Below are 23,504 nucleotides of genomic sequence, written 5' to 3' on the forward strand. Positions count from 1 at the left end.
ATGCGCCGCGATTGTGCGGCTTTGGTTTTGGCATAGTTGCCATGATGCGTTGCGATTGTGCGGCTTTGGTTTTGGCATGGTTTCCATGATGCGCAGCGATTGTGTGGCTTTGCTTTTGACATGGTTGCCATGATGCGCAGTGATTGTGCGGCTTTGGTTTTGGCATGGTTTCCATGATGCGCAGTGATCGTGCGGCTTTGGTTTTGGCATAGTTTCCATGATACGCAGCGATTGTGCGGCTTTGGTTTTGGCATAGTTGCCATGATGTGCAACGATTGTGCGGCTTTGGTTTTGGCATAGTTGTCATGATGCGCAGCGATTGTGCGGCTTAGGGTTTTGTGTGTCGAAACCCTAGTTTAGCATTTGAGAAAAAGATACCCTGGTAATTTTTTACATAAGTGCATTAAATGTTCTAATAAATGTGTTTAGCGTTACCGGTGACGTCATGCTATGCGTAAGGTTTTACGATTTTACCCCTTATCTAAAAACCACCATCAACAACTGTAAATCAGGATCGAAAAATTGAGGTTGGAGAAGATCGAGAAACCCTAACCTATCCTGTCTGATACCATAACGACAATGTATTCATCATTGAAATTAGAGAAAGTCTCAGCAGAGTAATTATGATTCATACAGTTATATCTATATATTACAAAGTATTTATGGACAGGATTCACAGACGAATCCCAGCTATCACATATGTTAGATAGTGACCGGTCAAATGCTTACATCAGCTGACTAGCACGTGAGATACAAAGAGGGAAATAGAGTTTAGAACTTTAACCTGCACTGCAACACAATCTTATCCTTCAGCACTTGTTTGTATGTTATTAATGGTACCCCCCTATGAGCAATCTTGCTTAGTTCTATAGGGAAGTTTTTAAACTTTATGTCCTTCCGGATAATGTTTTCAAAAGTAGATACATATATGAGCAACTGGTCCATTTTGTAGGTGGTTTTTCCAATTAGTTCTTCTCTTGCCTCCTTGCAAAGTTTTGTTAATTTCGATGTTGTTTCCTTGAAGATAATTTTTTTTTTCAGTTTAGTTGAATAGCCTACTCAGAGCATCTTGGATAACTAGGAAATCTTCTTCTTCCTTTACATGGACTCTGACTCCTCTGGTCCTTCTGCTAATGGTTTATCCTCTTGCAATTGTAATAGAAACCTGAATACCCGTTAGTCTTGTGATCTGATCAAAATAAATCATATAAGCAAAGGATATATTTGAGGCATGTTCATCTGGTTGGTAGTCGGAGCTGTTAGCCGGGTTTCTAGTAGGATTTCTAGTCTGCAGAGCAATGCTCATGTTGAGATGGGTTATTATGAGTTTTCTTGTTCATGTAAGATAAATAACTGTCTTTTGAAAGACCACTTCATATCTTGACTTCCGTATGAACTAACATATAGTGGCACATAAATTTTTCCAAGGACTGAGGGGGGTTTGGGGATGAGAATTTTGAAACCAACTAGAACACCACTCGTTAAAAGTATCAAAGCTATAAGTAGTATTATCTAGATTTAAAGAGCAGAAGGCCCAGACAGTTCTGGTAAATGATTAGTGCATAAGAAAGTGTTTTCATGTCTCAATTTCATTCTTGCACATAGTACGAAGAGGGTCTATATGATTTATGTAAACAAACAAAGCGCCACTGAAAGGCACAATATTATTCTTCATTTTCCAGATGAAAAATTGGATTTTAGGTATAACATCGAGCCCCCGTATTTTCTCAGCCAGAATATTAGTAATCTGATCAATTTTTTTTTATCTAGGAGATCATATAAAGATTTATTTGTAAACTTTCCTTGAAGGTCATCAATACACCTCTTCTTTATTTATATTAGGTTGCATAGTTAAAATTCTCTCCATTGTAGTATACCAGTCAGACATTTGTTGCAAGATATGAATATCCCACCCATTTTCAGAGATTAAGTCCTCAACTATAGTATGAGTTTCAATGTAATCATGGTTTAAGATTAAATGATGGTCAACCATATCGGGGACCAGTTATCCTTAAGGATATGAACAATATTACCTCTACCAATTTTCCAAATGCATGTTTTTGAACTATCATCAAATCAGTGTGTATTTGTTTCCAATACCAAGAGACACCATCATTACAGCTAGCATGGAAATAATTGGTAAAAGGATGAAATGATGAGGGTATCAAGTACACCATAATATTTTCGTTTTCACAACCTATTCAAGATTCACCTTATATAATCTTCTTAAAGCAACAATCACTAAAATATTATTTTAACAAGATGTTCACTTGAAACAGGGTTAGTCCGGGTTGGGCTAACAATGAGGGGATCAGGCCAAGTGACAATCGAAGAGAGAAAATAGAAGGCCCGCTAGAAGGCAGGGAAGAGGTAACAGGTTTCACAAAAGAAGTTGCGCAATCCGTTGCGTTATCAGTTGCAAGCCGTTGTTACCTTTGAACACTCTACCGGCGTGTTCATGCCCAACACAAACTACTATATCGGTCTCCGAACATCAAAATCATATGTTACCGCGTAACACCCTAGCACTCGTCTCCCCAAATTTCCCTTCACGACCAGCTACCTAATTCAATTCTCTCCATTACTCCTACTGACAGCACCATCAACAACTTCTCCTTCTTCATCTTTCATCAATTAATCTCCCCCCATAACCACTCACAGATCATCTATCTCTCTCTCTTCCAATCACATCGTTAATAGTAAAGCTAGTCAAAACTAGGTTTGCGAGAGCTATATGTAGCTGCTACACCATCAGAAGAGGAGACACGCATTTAGTTGACGTTGCACGTAGTATGAATAACGGGGAAATGACAGAGAAACATTTATGGTGAGTGGGTCTTGATTTATTGTGGAATTAAACCTGAATCACAATGGGAACTGATGTATAAAATAGAGGTTGGGATTATGAATTAGGGCATCCGGTGGGAAGGATCAGAATGAGGAATTAGCGTCATTTGTTATTTACATCTTCATTATATCTTTGAAATAATCAAATTGAAGAAATATTAGGTTGGATTGCATCAATGAATATCTCAATTACTTAATTTCATGTCACCTGATTTCATTTCTAGTTTCATAACTAGGTAGATGAAGCCCTTAACTTACTGCTAGTTTACTTATGTTAATGAAATTGTTCTTGCAAAGTTTAATTGAATAGGGATCTGTTTAATCCTTGTGTTGCTATGTATAGCTTTCACCTTGAATTTCTTACATCCTTTGTAGTTAGAACAGTTATGTGTTGTGATTCAACTTGTGCTTATCATGTTGAATTAATCTGTAATCATTTGTGACATAACAAGACAGGGGTTGATACTCATCCATCTGAAATCACCTTGGATATGCGGTAGACTTGAATCTTCGCCGCTATATTTTATAAGGATAAGAATAATTTCATTAGTTGAAAATTCCTAGTAGAGGTTATGTGGTGGATTTAAATTCCCTAGTACCTTCATATCCAATGTTTAAATCTGTTATTTCAATTGCATTTTTGTATAATCTCCATAACAACTGTCACGTCGTATAGACAATCCCTTGATCTGAACTAGTATAGTTAGACTTAAGAATTCAACTTCGCATCATCCAAGTCCCCATGGGTTCAACCTATATTTTCCCTGTTCTACATAGTAGACACCGTGGACTTGCAGTTTAGTATCACTGTAGGCATCTTTCTAGTCCTACCAGTAATCGCCTCAATTGAACTTGTTACATGATCTTTATATCTTTGTAAAACTTCTGATGCTACACAATAAGACTATATTTCTTGTGAGGGAGGTGGGTGTAAAGTGTCTTGAACTGATTTCTATAATAGATGTTTTCTTTCATATTAGTATTTATGGGACATAAATGGTAGGGAAATTCTTAGAAAGCTTAAGTATTAGCATATAAGGGTTACATAAGAAGTTTATTGTTTTCGTTTACGTGGAATTTGTTTTGTGCATGCTGAGATTCTAAGGAAACGATTTCAGTTGTAGAAAATTCTACCATGAATAATTGATGAGTATTGGAAGGGAATGACCTCCAATACTATGTATTTATTTTTTGTCATCGTAAAGAACATTTAAAAGCAATTGGGGCCGTGATACTTTAATTGAATAGCTCATAATCTCTACATAAAGATTGTTTATTTTGTCGAAACATAAGATGCTCAAAGACACTGTTGAACACTTATTCTCTTTCAAATCATTTGACAGGTCGCGAAATCGTCGTTGAGTGTACACGAGCCACTTACAGGTAGAGAGAAAAGCTTAAAGGATTGGCGGGGCAGAAAATGCTAAACGTGGGACTGATGTAAAGGAAAAAAAACTCGAACGGGACTGGGAAAAAAGGAGAGAAAAGCGATGTGGCGCCCATCCGTGCTTCACACCAAAACAAACCCCTGCTAATCCACGGTCCCAGGGGATGCCACCTACTTTCCCGCATATGTCCAGCGTTTTTTGTCCCGCGTCTAGTGCCTCCGGTTGGGGAGATTGTTTTCACTTTCTTTAGCATACATCCTAGTATTAATCTTTGAGCGCAAACTAAATTATTCGCAGATACTCGCCTCATCTACTCTCTAAGCTTGAGGGACTGTCTTAATCAGTCTCCCCAACCTGCTGTGGTGAACACTAATAAGGTACTCACTCTTCTTTATAATTTATAATTGTTAGAGTACTGCTCAGTCGAACTCGCAAGTGTTGCTATCTCAAGCTTTTTTGTCAAGTTTAGTTGTCAAAATTATAAGTCTTGATTTCTAGCTACGTCTCGGATTAGGATAGAATGTGTAATTAAGCTTTAGACTTCATGGCGTTCATCGATTGAAGACGAAGAACTACTAAGGGGAACTTGTGGAACTTCATCTACAAAAGATATGTGGAGACGTGAACTCATCTATCACTCAGAAGTTTATTTCTATTCTATCTCCGACTGAGACAAAAGCCATATGGCTATGTAGACTTTACTTTATACACATTTGATATTTCGAGATGAGTTTAACTCGCTTACATATTTATAGAAATATGTGTTGGTAAGCTTTCTCCTTAACCAAGTTCATTTTTTATTCTTGACGAAAGTCAATAGATGATCATGTGAAAATTTCCTGGTAACATCTTATATGATTTGTGTGAGACAGTCATTTGATGTAGACTCGGAATGTTCCGTATTGATCACTTGAAAATTACTTTGAAGCTAATAGTTTGTGTGAGACGGCTATTCTCGTCTTCAAAGAATGTTTCAATGATTAAAATGGGAGTTTAGAACAATGAACCATTGAACGGATATAGCACAGTATGTGTACTTGTATGCTAACTGTTGCAAGTGTATTCCAAGTCCGGGAATTATAGTATGCATTAGAGCTGGCAAACCAAGCCAAAACCCGCGGGTTGGCCCGTCCCGTCCCGTCCCGTGAAAACCCGCACCCGTCCCGGATGGTAACTAAACAAGACGGGCGCGGGTTGTACAATTAGTGGCTTGTGAAGAAACGGGTTAACCCGGCCCGTACCGTGAAACCCGCGGGTTGGCCCGTAACCCGTAATTTCATACCCTGCTGAAACTGAAACACATAGCTTGTTACGTGTCATCCAAATTTCCATCGTATAAAACGGAAAAACCCTATCTTTCTTCTTCGGTTCGGAGAGATTTCTCAAGTTGAGCTTCAGAGGAAGAAGAAGAAGCGGCTGCAAATCACAACATGGTGAGTCCCTCTTTCAATCAAATGAACCCTAAATCATGTTTCAATCTTCATGATAGATGTTGATTTATACAAGTTTATGATTTTGAATTTCTGGTGATTTTGTTTTGATTTCTGTAGACGTTTAAGCGAAGGAATGGTGGTCGTAACAAACATGGCCGTGGTCATGTTAACTTCATCCGTTGTTCAAACTGTGGTAACTAATTGATTTCATTTTCACATATTTGATTTGATTTTTTCTTGGGATCTGATATGAATGGATGTAGATTTTCTGATTCAGTAGTTGTTTTTTGTGGTGGTGGTGGTGATTTGGAATAGGATAAGGCAATCAAGAGATTTTTGGTGAGGAACATCGTTGAACAAGCTGCTGTTAGAGATGTTCAGGAAGCTTGTGTCTATGATGGTATGTGTTTTTTGGAAATGGTTTTTTTTGTTTTTTGGATTGATTTTGGGTGTTTACTGTGATTTATAGATTGATTTTGATTTTGGGTGGGTGATTGATTCTTTATGTGTAGGATACACTTTGCCTAAATTGTACGCCAAGATGCTTTACTGTGTGTCCTGTGCTATTCATTCTCATGTGGTGAGAGTTCGTTCTAGAGAGAAGAGGAGGAACCGTGACCCACCTCAACGTTTCAAGCGTCGGGTATGTGCCCTGCACTTTTGTTTCTCATTATGTACATTAAACTTAAACTGCTTCCATTGATCATGCATACTATTAGGATCTCTATGCTTTGTGTATTAGTGGTTTAACCAGTTAGTAGCCACAGTTGTGGACTATTGTGAATTTTTTTTATGTGAAGTGTCCAATTTGGTTTTTAGCATTATGCAATGTGACAATGGATTTGTTGTGATGGAAATGTAATTCCAACTTTTATAATTGGTTTAGTGTAAGTATTAACTGCCGAAGAGGTATATTACAGGCATTCTTGTAACCATTTCTTTGTTTTGTTCTTTTACGCTGCTTCTGTTTATCATACACATCATAGTGCTCTATAGTTAGGTTCATTTATGGTAGTGTGTACCTTCCCTTCACCCTGTTCTTTTCAATGACTTGCAACTTAAACAACTGTTAATTATCATGAAATTGTATGTGGTTGTAGTTTTCAATGACTTGCAACTTACCAGTATCTCCAAATATTGCATAGAAAAGAGATTGGAGATGTTTTTTTGATAGTTAACACTTTTTTTGATTAACCACACAATATATATTTTGTGCAGGAAGTGGTTATTAATATTGTCGCACTTGGTGATACAAATTAGAAACAATGGTATCTACAGTCTCGGTCTCGTAAGTTTATTTTCATTATTTATCAATTATCATCATGAACTGATGAAGTACTGTGTAACTGTAACTAAAGTACTTAAGTACTAAAGTAAACTACTAATGACTAGTATGATAGTATCTGTGTCTGTGTTTCTTTAAATGCAAAATTAGTTTAGTTTTGCAATTTTGAGTTTTTGAATTGATATACCAAATGAATTGGATGAATGTTAGATACTTAGGTTGTAGCTTGTAGGAAAGGAACTTTAGATGGCCTGAATGTGGAAGAAAATAGCCCAGAAATCGATTTCTGGCGATTTGACTCAACAAAAACCAGGTAACCCGTGAGCACCCGTGAGCACCCGTGAACCCGCGAGCTTTACCCGGGACGGGCACGGGTTGGATAAATAACCACCCGTGAAGAATTTCAACCCGCAAGCTTAGGCTTGTATTAACCCGTAACCCGCGGGTTGGTCACAAACCAGCCCCGTCCCGCCCGTTTGCCAGCTCTAGTATGCATACCCTTAGGCGCACTGATTTCAACTGAGTTCGGTCGTGAACAACAGTCTGCGTACCCGTTTGCATATTATCGGACATACCAAGTCCGGAACTCTAAGTATGCGTACCCGTTTGCATACTTGAGTGGGCTAAGTTCTAAAACCGGTTGTTCATGAACAAATACTTTTATATAATAAGGAATGCAATCTTTGCAAACCGTGGCTAAAATGTTCATGAATTGATTCGAGTGAATCGAAACCGATTTTGTTTCAATTGTGTCTTGTATACTTCTATGAGATTTATAAACAATTGAACAACTCTATAACTAGTTTCATTTGAGTCATTTGAACTAGTTGTGATTAAGATGAATAAGGTTGATATGAAAGTGTTCATATCGCCAACTTCGGTTAACTATTGTTGAGCCAACTAAGTGCTCACGTTTAGGTACGGTTACCCATATCTAAATGAAGGTTTATTTCATTTGTGTGTAACAAGCTAAGATAATCCAACGGTTGAAAGATATTAGCTTAAATCTAATCAGGTTTTCATCTAATGGTTAATATTGAATGCTTTGTTACCAAGGTAACATTGATTGCAAACCATGATTTGAAGACTATATAAGGGAGAACTCTAGCAACTGGGAAACCTAATCCCCACACATTTCGTCTGATACTAGTTGCGACTAAGGTCGATTTTCCTTTAACCTAGGTTTTTCCTAAAACCATTATAGGTTAATGACTTAAAGATTTCATTGGGATTCTGAAGCTAGACCCAACTATTTTCTCTGTAGTTGTGCGTTTTGATCTTACTTTGTTCTATCGTATTGAGTACTATCTTCTCTAAGATTTGCTCCAGATTTATCTCCGATAGGTAAGATTCAAAAGTAGTCACAAACATCTTAGTCTCATCGTTTGTGATTCCACCATATCTTGTTCCGCTACCATACAGTTAAGATTATTGTGAGGTGATTGATATTACTAGGTTGTTCTTCGGGAATATAAGTCCGGTGTTTTAATTTGTTCATGTTCACCTTGATTTATCAAAAGACAGAACAAAAACTCGTAGGTATTTCTGTGGGAGACAGATTTATCTATTCAATAGACTTTTCTGTGTGAGTGAGATTTGTTTATCAAATTTTTGACTTTGGGTCGTAACAACTCTTAGTTGTGGGTGATATCAGCTACGGGAATCAAGTGCGTAGAGTCCTGCTGGGATTCAGATGCGTAAGGAACGCGACTGTACCTTGACTAGTGTGAGATTGGTTAGGGATCAACTACATTCCAGTCTGAAGTTAACTTGTAGTAGGCTAGAGCCTGTAGCGGCTTAATACAGTGTGGTGTTCAGATCTGGACTAGGTCCCGGGGTTTTTCTGCATTCGCAATTTCCTCGTTAACAAAACTTCTGGTGTCTGTGTTATTTTTTTCGCACATTATATTTTTTATATAATTAAAATATCATAGATTGTGCGTAGTTCAATCAATTAGATAATCCAACCTTTGCTTGTTGATATAAATTGATTGACACTTGAACATTTGTCTTTGGTGCCGTTCAAGTTGTTTATCATATTAATTAGGCTCGCGGATTTCTATCTGTTTGATTTGCTGATTACATTGAGAAATCGAGATATAACTCTTGGATGTATTTTTCTTGATTGAGTCTGACTGTCTAGTTTTTTCTCTTGAAAATATATAAGAGTTAGTCCATACAGATTTCCTAAAATAAATATTGGGTGTGGTTGTTAGATGGTCGGTTGTCAGCCGACACAAAAATAATTTAAGTTCTTTCACTTCACAATTATAACAAATAGTATAGTAATAAGAACAGATTCGTTCCACAAGGATATATGTGTTGTTATTCGTAATTGAAAACTTAAGTAACCTGGGGGGATTTTTGATTTAGGTCGAAAATAATTAAACTAATAATAATAGTAAAGAACAAATAAAGAGAATCAATAAGTTGAGAATACTGGTTAAGGGTTCATCATCAATCATAATACATGCACTTCGACTAATAACTGGTGTTGTCACTCAATCATTCATTATCAAGAGTCCTAAAGTACCCCATCGAGAGCATACTCCGGTAAATTCCTTATATCATCACATACCATAACGATGAATATGTGAATACTACTCAGCGAACAACCTAATGCAACGTGTTATTAGGTTTAATCCTCCAAGAGTTTTAAGTTCTATGAATTAGACTAATCCATGCAATAGAAATACTACGAGTAAACTATTTAACGTAGGTCAAGCTTCTATTTGCAATCACACAAAGGTTTTGAATACAATTCGTAATCACAATATGCTACTTATGACAAGGTTCATCAACAATTACGTATCTCAAAACCCCTAGTCTACCTATAAATATACAATCATGGTCATTTAGTAGCGCTCCTAAACAAACAATCATACAATCTTACGCGATAATAAATCGTAGAACAAGACAATAATAATTTGATTGAGATAACAAAATCAATATATTAATTTAGTAGCATGTTTATGATATTCGACTACATCCTTAACCAATATGGAGTGTTTAGCTACTCATGGATTTCTTAAAACTCATGAAAAATATATTAAAAGAGAATTAATAAACCAAACTCTAGGTTGTAGAAAAATCTTCAACTCCAAACCCTATCTCTTGTTCTTCTCTTCTCTAGTAAGATAAAAGATCTTTTTTCTGAGATATTGTCAAACTCTCCCCTAAATAGAGTTTTCAAAAGTGAACGTGCCTTAACTTGAATCCCCGTCCAAACAGTAGCCAAAAGCTAGCCTAAACATGCATTGCCAAGTCTGGCGGTATAAAAGTCTTCTAACCAATCGTATGGGTCGTACATTAAACCCAGTCCATTACCTGTTTCAACTGTCAGTTCCAGTTAACTGACAATTCATTATAACTCTACTCCTCGGACAATACTCCTCACGTGAAAATTGAAAACATCTGGATTTTCTCTTTTCCGACAGCAACTCACGGTCACAAGAACTTCCTGGCCAACTATTTTCACGTATACCAGGCCCTCTTAGCTACCAACTCTGTGAAAAAAAATTTCCCTGAGGTATCTTAACTTCCTTATAATCCCTCTGTGACTCATCCATCTGAGAAGTATTTTTCTCCGTGGATTTTCCAAAACCCGGTGATACTTCCTCGGATACCAGACTATCCGTGGCTTTTGAAAGTTCCTGAGTTTTATTTTCTTTTACTCGACCACCAACAGCCACAGATCCTTCCTTTCTCGACTGCACCTTCTCTGACCCTGCCATCATCGAATCATCACAGAATCACCGTGAATCACCGTGAATAACGGAAGCGTGAGTTCTTCTCCGTCACTGCCAGCATCAACTCCATTAACCAGCAACATCTTCATCTCTTCATTATTACTCGCTGCTTTCTTGAGCTTTCTCGTCTCATTAACAGCGTCGACTAACTACCATCATGGCAGCGACAGTTGATCATCGACATCAGTACCACTCCTTCTCATTCATCTCAGCCACCATGAGCATTTCCGTCATGGTGAAAAAATTTACTATAGGTGCAACCAAAAATTTGAGAAGGGGGTGCAAAAATTTACTATGGGTGCAACCAAAAATTTCTTATGAGGCCTAAAATGGGCTTTGGAGCCAGCTGGGCAGGGGTGCAAGTGCAACCCCTTGCAATGGGTTGGCTCCGCCCCTGTCCATGACCACCAAAAATTCATGCCATCGTTGTTATGTCTCGATCTCAACTGTTATTAGAGCTCTAAATCCATGTTAATTATCAATGCTCCTTCCCTCTTCTCAAACAGCAGACCCAACGTCTGCCATGGCAACTGAGTTCTCTCTTGCCTGACTTCAAACTTCTCTATACCCTGTTCAATGGCATCGAACACACACCACTGCCAACACGAGTTTCACTCTCTGTCTGTTCATCTCATTCTCCCAAGCTCGATCACCATAACAATGGCAAAAACCTTCCTAGATGCATCTCTGTTTTCTTAAAACCTCAGAATCTCTTCTCAGTCCATCATCTCTTTTATCGATCATGGCAGCAACTATTTTCTTCTCTGTATTCACAGCTTCGACTACATTTAAATCACAGCACCGAGCTCGAGTTCTTCCATTGCCTTCAAACTTCATTAATGGCAGCAAACCTCTTCTTTCCCTGTGTTCCCATGATACTCCAGCATCTTCTCTATTTTTATCAACACATCGAATACCAACTCGAGCAGCAACCTTTCATTGATCACGAGCATCACCAGCTCGATCCAAAACCCAAGACAACCTGATGATCACTATAACCCAAAATATTATCGTTTCCATGGTCATCAGAGTCGATGCTTTGTGCATGTGAGGTAGGGGGAAGATACATGTAGCCCGAGTAAAATAACCGGGTGTCGTTAACAGTTCTGTGCGTTCACAATTCTTGCAACTTTGACTCGCTTCAATCGTCTGTAGATTCTTCATACGATGTCAGATTGACTCCATTGTTTCGCCGTTGGCTTCGTCTTTTAGTCCTCTTCGAGATGATGAGAAGAAATCCCGGATTTGAACGAGTTCCACTTCTTTTTGGTTAAGATGACCTCAAACACCTAAGAAACTCAAAAGAAACAAAATCAAAGCATAATTATACAAAAACTACCAAGAAAGCAAAGCATTTGAGTACATAAATAGTGCAAATATTGCACCTATGAAATCCCCCCACACTTGCCTTTTGCTAGTACTCGAGCAAACTACAAAAATAAAATAAGGTACAACAACTCATTGTCGTCGAAGTCACGGTTTCACTTAGCATGTGCAACATGCCTTTAAACCCCTAGGTGTTCCTAGTGGACGAGTTATAGTCTCGTGAGGGCTTACAAGAGGTATACCCACAAAACCTACTCCAACTTCAAAGCGTTCCAGCTTCCCAAGTATCTAAAGATCTATGAGGACATAGAGTTTGTGCATGCTATGGGATATATGTTTACGTCCGTGAACTACGACTGTCCCATATATGTCAAAAGTTAAGTCTATTATGTCATTATGCAAATATTGATGGAAAATAGAATGAACTTTTGATGTCAAAGATTAAGTCTATGGCATCATTATGCAAATTTTGATGAAAAATAGAATGAATCTTTGAATATTCCGCAGTATTGATCTTTCCATGATCCATTTCTATGTGAAAGTATTGTACAACTTCGTAATTTTTCTTATGTTGAGCATTTCCGATTAAATTAATCATTGAGGTTTCCTTGTGGTTAATTCAATTGAGTTTTCTGGATACAAATTCATATTTCATGTGATTTGTCAATGTCCAAAGAAATCCTTCTTTTCTTGTAAAAGTAAGGACGCTCTTGTTGTTCTTTCGGGAATGACATTTTAGGGGGGAGATTTCTTAATTGGACTTGTGCTTAATTGCAAAATCTTTGTGGGGAGTGTGGCTGTGGGATATTGTAGGAGTTATCTTGTATCTTTATAAACTCCTTAATGAATACACTAAGTTTCGACTATGTGAAATCATCGAAACAAAGTTGATATGTTCTCTTTTAGTCATGAAGTATCTCTATGAGAATTTCATTATGATCCCGCTATTTTTCGTACCTTTGCCAATTTATATTGAAAAAAAGAGGGAGAATTATAATGTAAGTCACACTACAAATACATATGGTTTACGGATCATTATGTAAGGGGGAGTGGTTTTCATTGTGAGATGAAGTATTGACTAGGGGGGGTGATACATATCACCATAGTATTATTGTCAAAGTTATGATACAATTGAACTTTCATGTTGTATAATAATCTTATGACACTGTATAACAATGATTGAGAGCTACTGTTTTCTCATTGTTATGGCACGGATCTTCAACCACTATGATGCTGAGTTGAACATGTTCATAATCACTGGAGTACTTGGAAGTGACAAATATTTCAAGTAATGTTGAAGAACCAAGGAAATCAAGCATTTGGATGAGAAGCTACAAAGTTTATTTATTTTGTAATCCATATATATTGATAGTTTTGTCACTAAAATTGACAAAGGGGGAAATCGTTAGAGCACTGCTCGGTCTAACTCGCAAGCGTTGTTATCTCAAGCTTGTTTGTCAAATTTAGTTGTCAAAACTATAAGTCTTGATTTCTAGTCTACTTATAGCTACGTCTCGGATTTGGATAGAATGTGTAGTTGAGCTTTAGACTTCACGGCGTTCATCGATTGAAGACGAAGAACTACTAAGGGGAGCTTGTGGAACTTCATCAACAAAAGGTATGTGGAGACCTGAACTCATCTATCACTCAGAAGTATATTACTATTTATCTCCTATTGAGACAAAATTCATATAGCTATGTAGACTTTACTATGTACACATTTGCTATTTCGAGATGAGTTTAACTAGCTTAAATATTTATCAAAATATTTATTGGTAAGCTTTCGTTTTTACCAAGTTCATATTTTATTCTTGACGAAAGTCAATAGATGATCATGTGAAAATTTCCAGGTAACATCTTATATGATTTGTGTGAGACAGTTATTTGATGTAGACTCGGAATGTTTCGTATTGATCATTCGGTCACTTGAAAATTGCTTTGAAGCTAATAGTTTGTGTGAGACAGCTATTCTCGTCTTCAAAGAATGTTTCAATGATTAAAATGGGAGTTTGGAACAATTAACCATTGATTGGATGTAGCACAATATGCGTACTTGTATGCTAACTGTTGCAAGTGTACTCCAAGTCCGGGAATTTAGTATGCATACCCGTATGCATACTGATTCAACAGTTGATGTCCGGGAACTATAGTATGCATACTGATTTCAACTGAGTTTGGTCGCGAACAACAATATGCGTACCCATTTGCATACTATCGGACAGACCAAGTTCGGAACTCTAAGTATGCGTACCCGCTTGCATACTTGAGTGGTTTAAGTTATAAAATCTGTTGTTCATAGACAAATACTTTTATATAATAAGGAATGCAATCTTTGCAAACCGTGGCTAAAATGTTCATGAATTGATTCGAGTGAATCAAAACCGATTTTGCTTCAATTGCGTCTTGTATACTTCTATGAGAATATAAACAATTGAACAACTCTATAACTAGTTTCATTTGAGTTATTTGAACTAGTTGTGATTAAGATGAACAAGGTTGATACGAAAGTGTTCATATGGATAACTTCGGTTAACTATTGTTTATCCAACTAAGTGCACACGTCTAGGTACGGTATACCTATATCTAAATGAAGGTACATTTTATTTGTGTGTAACAAGATAAGACAATCTAACAGTTGAAAGATATTAGCTTAATCTAATCAGGTTTTCATCTAACGGTAAATATTGAATGTTTTGTTACCAATGTAACATTAATTCCAAAACCTGATTTGAAGACTATATAAGGAATAACTCTAGCAACTAGGAAACCTAATCCCCACACATTCTGTGTGATACTAGTTGCGACTAGAGTTGATTCTCCTTTAACCTAGATTTTTCCTAAAACCATTATAGGTTAACGAATTAAAGACTTCATTGGGTTTCTGAAGGCAGATGTTCTAATCTTACTTTGTTCTATCGTATTGGGTATTATCTTCTCTAATATTTGCTCGAGATTTATCTACGATAGATAAGATTCAAAAGTAGTCATAAACATCTTCGTCTCACGTTTGTGATTCCACAATATCTTGTTCTGCTACCATACGGTTAAGATTATTGTGAGGTGATTGATATTACTAGGCTTTTCTTCGGGAATATAAGTCTGGTGTATTAATTGGTTCCTGTTCACCTTGATTTACCAAAAGACAGAACAAAAACTCGTAGGTATTTCTGTGAGAGACAGATTTATCTATTCAATATAATTTTCTATGTGAGATAGATTTGTTTAGCAAGTCTTCGACTTTGGGTCGTAGCAACTCTTAGTTGTGGGTGAGACAAATAATTAAGAAATGGACGAGACAAATAATTTTTTATTGCGATACGTAAAAAATTAAGAAATGAACGAGACAAATAATTTTTCCCAGAGGTTAAGAGTTCTTCATATCACAAATCTACTATACAAGAATATACGTTGGTGACCATTGTTTCTGATGAGCTAGGACAGGAACCTTATAACCAATACTGTGACAAATATCAGCTTCGACATGTTTAAAAATGATACAATATTTTTCTTATAAGTTCACTGTCAGGTCACATTGACTGACATGTAAAAAAAATGTAACTGTAAAAGTTGTGATCTAATTAAGTAAGGTGAAGTATAAAAACTTGAAAGATGTGCAATCGAATCGCAATCCATTCCGCAAACGTTTTTGCAAAATTTTATGACAGAGACAACAGATAAAAAGGCGCTTCAGAACTTATTAGATTTGTAGTAGAGATTAAGTAGGTTCGAGCTAAATTTGCACACTTTCTCAAGACACAAGATCATATTGTTCGTTTGGAATGATACTTGGGAAGCAAATATCATGAAAAAGAAAACCTGCAGATTGAAGAAACCACAATCAGTAGTAAAGTAGACTTTTAAAGTATAAAATAACTGCCATCATAGTTCAACATGCCAATAGTTCATAAAAATAGACTAAGGTGCAAATGAAGGCCTTATCCACTCATCAGAGTCATACAAAAGTTAATAACTACTACGAAAAGGTAGAGCCTTATGTGGATGGGGAAGAACATATAGAACTTCTCATAGGACAAGTCAAGACGACTCAAACTGAAATCACGAGAAGGAATGTTTTACCAAAAGAATGTCACTGAACAAGAATAAGGCATTCTCTACCTAAGAGTAAAGAGAATCATACAAATAGAAGTTACATTTCAATGTGTATGTGGCTGAAATCTCCACTCAATAAACCAGCCAACAAGCTAAATTGGGATATTAGGATTCACCGAGTCATGACTCATCCGAAGAAGTGCGCGAAGTGTGCAATAGATGCTTTCCAGCTAGTAACATTTGAAGATAATGTTATCTTATCGACCATTGATCTTACATATAGGTTCTTTACATTCTTCTCAGCTCCTAACTTATCGTCCCCAACCTGGGAACATAATATTTGACACAAAAAAACATATAAATATTTGACTTGTCGGGTTGTGTTTTTTTCCATGTCAATCCCTCTTCTCATAATTTTTTTAGATATTTCCAAAATATTATTCTATTATAATACAAAAGTTTTATTGTATCTTTTGGTGATGTTCATAAAAAAATTTAAATAAGGACAAACTATAATCGAATTGGTTTCCTGTTTAGTTGAAATTGATCATCGTCGATTCATATAAAGGGTCAAGGGACATAAACACCTTGACCAATAATTTTATTACGACAACACACATACATTCAAGGGAAAATAAACCAACTAATAAACATAAAAACACAAACATCATATGATTAATAAATCAAGATCGATAGTCGATTAATCAAACATCATTCATCGGTAACAACCTCTTTTCCTCTTACCAAATCTCTGGGTATTATAAGAACATCATCATCATCTTCAACATCTAAATCTTAAAGAATATCAGTTATTCCTAACTTCAAACAAGCTTTGATTTTCTCATATTTCTTTTCATGTTTAGTGGTACACTGGTAGGGCTGAACATGGTGTCTGCCTTGGGTTATTATTGGAGATATGAATGCTACGCTCTCAAGTTATGATAGGAAATCCTTCTCTACATCTAAACCAATTACTCTTCCTATTATTCATAAAATCATTTCAACTTTTGGCCTCCAAGAAATACCTTTCACTGGAAATCCTTTTACATGGTCTAATCATCGCAAACAAAGCCAATATGTAACCACCAGACTAGATTGAGCCTTATCTACAACAGAATGGTTATCCATTTTTCCAGATGCAATTCTTTATAACCTTATCCCAATTGGTTCGGATCATTCTCCCATATTATTAAACACCAATCCAAAAACATCCAAACTTTATAAACCTTTCAGGCTATATGAAACTTGGAAAAAATATCCTACTTTCAATGGTATGATTCAAGATTCTTGGGAGATAACGCACTCTGGTTCTCCAGGAGCTTAATTCACCATGAAACAGAATTTCGCCAGAAATGCGATTAGAATCTGGAAAAAGAAGTATTTTGGTAATATAGATGATCATATTCAAGAGGTTCAGCATCAACTCAGGAAGTCACAAAATCATCCTCAGGGGAATGAGCAACTTATAGAACAACTTCAGCAATAATTGCAACATTGGTACCAGGTCAAAGCAGATATAAGGTTTCAACAGGCTCGTGAAAAAGTCTTACAGAATCAAGATAGAAATTCAAAGGTTTTTCATGCTAGAGCTAATTATAGAAGACGTTGTAATCAGATTGACTCTATTAAAGATGAGGCAGGCAAATGGTATAGCTCTAGACAAGAAATTGAAGGGCTATTACTGGCTCATTTTGGTTCTATAACAACTACTTCTAATCCAGTCCAACAATCTTCGGTTTTTGATCTGATTACTCCTTGCATCTCTTCGTTGGATAATGAGACGCTTATTTCTATTCCAAGTCAAGAATAAATAAAGAATGTAGTATTCCAGATGAATTCTTGGGCATCTCCAGGCCCCGATGGCTTTCAAGCGGGCTTTTATCAATCTTGTTGGGAGGAAGTTTCACATGATCTGGTGGCTATGGTTCAGCATTTTTTTCAGAACAGGTTATCTTCTTAAACAATTAAATTACACTTATCAAGTTCTAATTCCAAAAAAACTATGTGTTGAAACTCCTTCAGATTTTCGCCCTATTAGTTTATGCAATATACCTACAAAGTGATATCAAAGACATTAGATAATAGATTAAAAAGGCATCTTAATGATATCATATCGCCTTGGCAAGCTGCTTTTGTGCCGGGTAGATATATTCTCGACAACACTATTATTGCTCATGAACTCATTGATTACATAAAAAAAAACAAAAATGTCTTCTGGTGCAGTGGTTGTGAAATTGGATATGGCGAAAGCGTTTGATCGAATGGAATAGACTTTTGTTCTTACTATCATGCAGAAAATGAGGTTTAACGAAAAATGGTGCCAACTTATTAATCAGTGTATAAGTACTTGTTTCATCTCTATTATTTTAAATGGGTCTCCCACTGCTTCTTTCGTTCCATCTAGGGGTTTACGTCAGAGTGATGCTTTGTCGCCTTATATCTTTATTTTATGTATGGAGGCATTCAGTAGAATGTTACAAAAAGCGGAAGATACTGGTTTGATCAAACCTTTGCAACCTGCAGCTAGAGGCCCAAAAGTATCTCATCTTTTTTCGCTGATGACTGCCTATTATTCTCAAATGCTTCTCCAATATATGTTAGTAATTTGATGAGGATAGTTAATGATTTTTGTGCAGTCTCTGGACAGATGGTTAATCTCCAAAAATCCAGTATTCATTTCAGCAAAAATTTAGATGAAACAGCTAAACAATCTATTATGCATCTGGTTCGTATGAAGTGTATGCCTTTGAATGAGAAATACTTAGGTATCAATTTGTTTATTGGCAGAAATAAGAATGATTGTTTTGATGAAACAGCGAATAAAATGGATTTCAGACTACAATCTTGGCAAGGGAAATTAATCAATCAAGCAGGCAGGAGTACTCAAACCCAAGTTGTGGTGGGAACAATGGCTAATTTTCAGCTGGGTTGTTTGAAGATTCCAGATAAGTCAATCAAGAAGCTCGAATCTTTACAAAGAAATTATTGGTGGAATAAACCATCTTCGAAAGGCTGTAAGATCATTGGCTGGTCAGAAGTAAGTAAACCAAAGAGGATGGGAGGTTTAGGCTTCAAAAATATCAAGTTGTTTAATGAGGCTTTACTAACTAAATTGGCGTGGAGAATGCTTCATGAGAAGGATGCAAAATGGGTTCAAATGTTGCAAGCTAGATATTTTCAAAACTCGGATCCATTATATGGGAGAATTAAGAAGAAAGGAACATGGATTTGGCAGGGTATACAACAAGGTTTATCTTGGATCAGAAAGTTTCATGTTTGGGAATTAGGGGATGGATCTACAATTGAGGTTGGTAAGGGTCACTGGTTTGGGGATTACTCTCAAGATGTTACTTTACAAAATCTCTCTATGCAGGTTACTAATTTCAAAGTTTCGGATTTTATAGACCATCCAAATAGGTCTTGGAGGCAGGATACTCTAAGTCAGCTCTTTACAAGCACTCAAATCTCACAAATTATGGATATTCGTATTCCTCCCCAACCAGCTGTTGATAAGTTAAGATGGTCTCTTACTACTTCAGGAAATTTTTCAGTTAGTTCGACTTACAATGCCATTATCAAACTCCATTGTTCCCAGGTGGTTACAAGACAGCAAGAACAAATGTGGTTGTTAATTTGGCATCTAGCTATTCCTTTTAAATGTCAGATGTTCATCTGGAAAATCACAAGGAACATATTACCAGTTGCAGCTAGATTTCAGAGAATTGTTTGGGTCTCTAATCCTAACTGTGTGATGTGTGATAATGCAACTGAAACTGTAGAACATTTGCTTCTTCATTGTCCATTTGCTCGTGCAGTCTGGTTTGGAGTAGCCTTATCAATATTCCAAGATGCTAATGCGTATCGGACTATAAGTGAATGGATACTATCCTGGGTAGAAAAGGATCATTTGGTCTGTAGTAAAAGAAAAGAGTTGATAAATCTAGCTGTTATTACCATGTGGCATATCTGGAAGACTAGATGCGTGAAAGTTTTTGATGGAAAGCATTTGCATCCTAGAAGTGTTATAAAACAGATTTTTACATTTTCCCATCAAAATAACATATGCATAAACACTGGTTATAACAGGGATAGACAAGAGTCTAGAGGTCTAACTCCTCAGCATTGGAGTTCTCCCCCTCTAAATTGGATTAAGATGAACATTGATGTTTCCATGTTGCCTAATACTAATTTTGCTGGTTTGTCTTTTGTTCTTCGTAATCACACGGGATCTTTCTTGGAAGCCGTGGCCATCACATTAAGAGCTAGAGATATTTTTCAAGCTGAAGCTATTGTTGTGTTACAAGCCACCAGATGGATTGCAGAAAGGAACTTCAGCAAAATTATTCTAGAAGGGGATAACAAAATCATTATCGAAGCTTTAAACTCAGGAAAGTTAGAAGGTGTGAAATGGGAGGATCATTCAATGTTGTTGGAATGTCTAAGTCTGATCAATAAGTTGCAGGACTTTCAAGTCCAGTTTCATCCTAGAAGAGGGAATAGGGTAGCTGATGCCTTGGCCAAATACGCAAGGAACAATCAGGTTAATGGTTACTGGGTGACTTAACCACCTAAGGTTATAAATCATCTTATTCTGAAGGATAAGGCTGATTACATTATGTAATATAATGTTGGAGTATTTAGCTTTAGTAGTTCTTTGAAAGTCTGTGGGAGGATAGTTTGTCTGTCTGAATGTTGTTCTGTTAATTAAGTTTCTTGTCTTAGTTAGTTGTTGTACTTGCTTGGGTGTCTCTGAAGTTGGGAAAGTCTGGTGTCTTTGTAAATTTGGAAGGCTATGAAATAAAATTTATATTTCTTCAAAAAAAAAAACACAGAATAAAACAAAGTAAATTGGATTGAGTTTATGGATAATTAGTCAAGATAAGTGTGGCGGAAAAATTCAATATGATTGAAATGAATAAGATGGAATCAGTCGAATTGAACACAATTTAACAATTTTGATGGAACGGGGTAGATTTAATTGGATTGAGTTTGTTAATAATCAATAAGGGTAAGTGGACCCTGCTAATGTTGACGTAAAATTGAGTACAATTGAAATCCCAAGTATACAAATTTTCCCTGCAAGAGTATTTAGTAACCTAGTCATAATTTTCCCAAGTTAATGGTTAATCCCAAGGATACTTGGTTCTACAAGTTTTGTGGATTTATCTAATTAAGCCCAATGAATTGACTGCTGGAATTTTTAATGGTGAATTCCTAAATATACTTGGTTCTACAAGTATTGTGGATTTATCTAATAAGCCCAATGAATTGACCGCTGGATATTTGGATAACTCGTTTATCAAGTCTTTCTTTAACCTAAACTAGATTACTATCATTCAAAGGTTAACTATTCTAAGAACTATCATATAAATTAAATAAACTAATTTAAGAGAGTTTTATACTTTGGATTCAATGAAATTAACATGTCTTTTAAAGAACATGTATAACTATAAATAAAAACTTTACTTGTCCTTCTCCATTCCCAAGAGAAGTCTTAATCCTCACCCTATGTTGAAAAAAACAACCAAGTACCAAAGGACTCAACATATACGCAACTACTACTCCGAAAGTAAGATATGAATTGTAGAGCCGCTGGATGTCAAGGCTTTGTTTAAATCTCAAGTTAAGTCTGTTTCCATCGATAACAAGTACATTATTTTGGGCATATATAATTCTCGAATTCAGTTTCTTATCATTCAGGTTCTTTCTTTTTTGATTTTTTTTCTTTATCGTCCAAAGTCACGTTGATCCGAAATTTTCGATAACAATTATCGAATTCCTTCTCATTATTTTGACTTGTTTTCATTTGTCGGTTCATCATTATTTTGATTAATTTTCATTTTCGAATTAATTTTCGGGTCAATAATAATTGTGTGTTCATTCTCATTCTTTAAATTCCTTCTCATTCATATACATATACATACGTCGTAATTGTTGTATAGAAAGTCGATAAAGGTTCATATTGTTCATTCTCATTAGCTATATTTTTAAAATTTATATATATCGATTCTACGATAAATTCATCCCGACTTTGAGATACGCCAATTTCATTCGGATATGCCTAGTGTTCTATATAAGTTGATTCCAAGAAAAAATATGATTCATGAATTCGTCTGATCTCATCGAAACCTCATGCTTCTCACAAGTACACTTAATTGATTTGTATGAGTACTCCAAGACAAATATCCACCGCTCGGTAAATTTCGTAATCCGTATGACTATGGACACCGTCGTACATAACATTAATCGAAACCTTTTTTTTTATTCTATCACTTCACTTTTCCTTTTATTTTTATTTTTTTTCCCTCTCGGCTCGTAGCTCTTTCTCCAGCTCTCATTCCATCATTGTTATCAAACAAACAAAAACAAAACCCATCTTCTATCACTCCTGCAGTATCACCATTGTCTCTCTCTTAATTGTCGTATGATTCTTCTCCAAGACAGCAAATTGGAGGTCCGTGTTCACTAATCGACCAACTTCAAGCCCAATTGCGAGCATAAGTCATCCCTTGGGGATGCGCGACATCTACAGATGATACACCCCTAGGGGTGCACATACCCTATCCATATCCGACAATCCTACCATATCCGTCAGTTTTTTAACCGTATCCTCTCCTACCCATTATTTGACGGGTAGGATAACGGGTAAAGATTTCTTAACCGCCGCTAGATAGATAGGATGACGGGTAAAGCTCGAAATTATCCTACCCTACCCGCCTACCCGGCTATCCTGCTTAAGCTTATTCAAAGAACTACAAGAATCAGACAGTATTCATCAGACTCTCTTTTTTAATACATTCCCAGTATCTCTCTCTATCTCTATAACCAAAATTTAAGGACCAGCCCGAGCCAGCTAGTACCTTTCATCTTTGTCTCTGATGATCAGGGACAATAATCTGGCAAGTGAGAAGGAAAGAAAACAAAGTTTCAAGGATAATATTGTCAGTTTTGTTAGGATTACTGTATTTTATAGACTTGTGATTTTTGGTCGGATAGGAATGGTGCAAATACCTGCTGAGCCTGCCTGGGAAGAGGGGAGACGTTGTATTGTATGAGAAAACACAATCACTATACTCACTAGTTTCTCTTCACTACATTCCCAATTCCCACTCAGCCAGTCGCAGTGACTGTAAAAGTAACAACATATGGCGTGTTATTGTCAAGGTGTACACAATGTATACATGGCATTCTTTTCAAGGGCAAAGTGGTTGTGATGGACCCTAGCCATGCACTAAGATGCTGCTGCAAAGGAATAAAACTAATAAGAAAACAAAACTATGGTCTTTGGGATGGGGGAGACTTTAAGTACTTGGCTACACAACTGAGATCGATAAATCAGATATAGACATAGCTCTTTTTCTCTTTATATGATCGATCTGAGAATCTGAGGGCCTCTCTTACTCTCGGGATAGAATAAACTTATTCT

General features: G+C 36.4%; 1 protein-coding gene and 1 long non-coding RNA gene across 2 annotated transcripts; both read left to right on the plus strand.

The window, feature by feature from the left end:
• Positions 1 to 2,440: 2,440 nt before the first annotated feature.
• Positions 2,441 to 5,006, plus strand: LOC113306754. Its single transcript, XR_003338820.1, has 2 exons — positions 2,441 to 2,827; positions 4,191 to 5,006. It is a non-coding gene; the product is annotated as an uncharacterized LOC113306754 (long non-coding RNA).
• Positions 5,007 to 5,509: 503 nt separating this feature from the next.
• LOC113333811 (40S ribosomal protein S26-like) lies at positions 5,510 to 6,386 on the plus strand. Its single transcript, XM_026580215.1, has 4 exons — positions 5,510 to 5,668; positions 5,786 to 5,861; positions 5,984 to 6,068; positions 6,181 to 6,386. The coding sequence occupies exons 2-4, from the start codon at positions 5,802 to 5,804 to the stop codon at positions 6,369 to 6,371; spliced, it is 336 nt and encodes a 111-aa protein (XP_026436000.1). The 5' UTR covers positions 5,510 to 5,668; positions 5,786 to 5,801; the 3' UTR covers positions 6,372 to 6,386.
• Positions 6,387 to 23,504: the final 17,118 nt, after the last annotated feature.

Source organism: Papaver somniferum, chromosome 1 (genome assembly GCF_003573695.1).
Source record: "Papaver somniferum cultivar HN1 chromosome 1, ASM357369v1, whole genome shotgun sequence".
NCBI classification, from domain to species: Eukaryota; Viridiplantae; Streptophyta; class Magnoliopsida; order Ranunculales; family Papaveraceae; genus Papaver; species Papaver somniferum.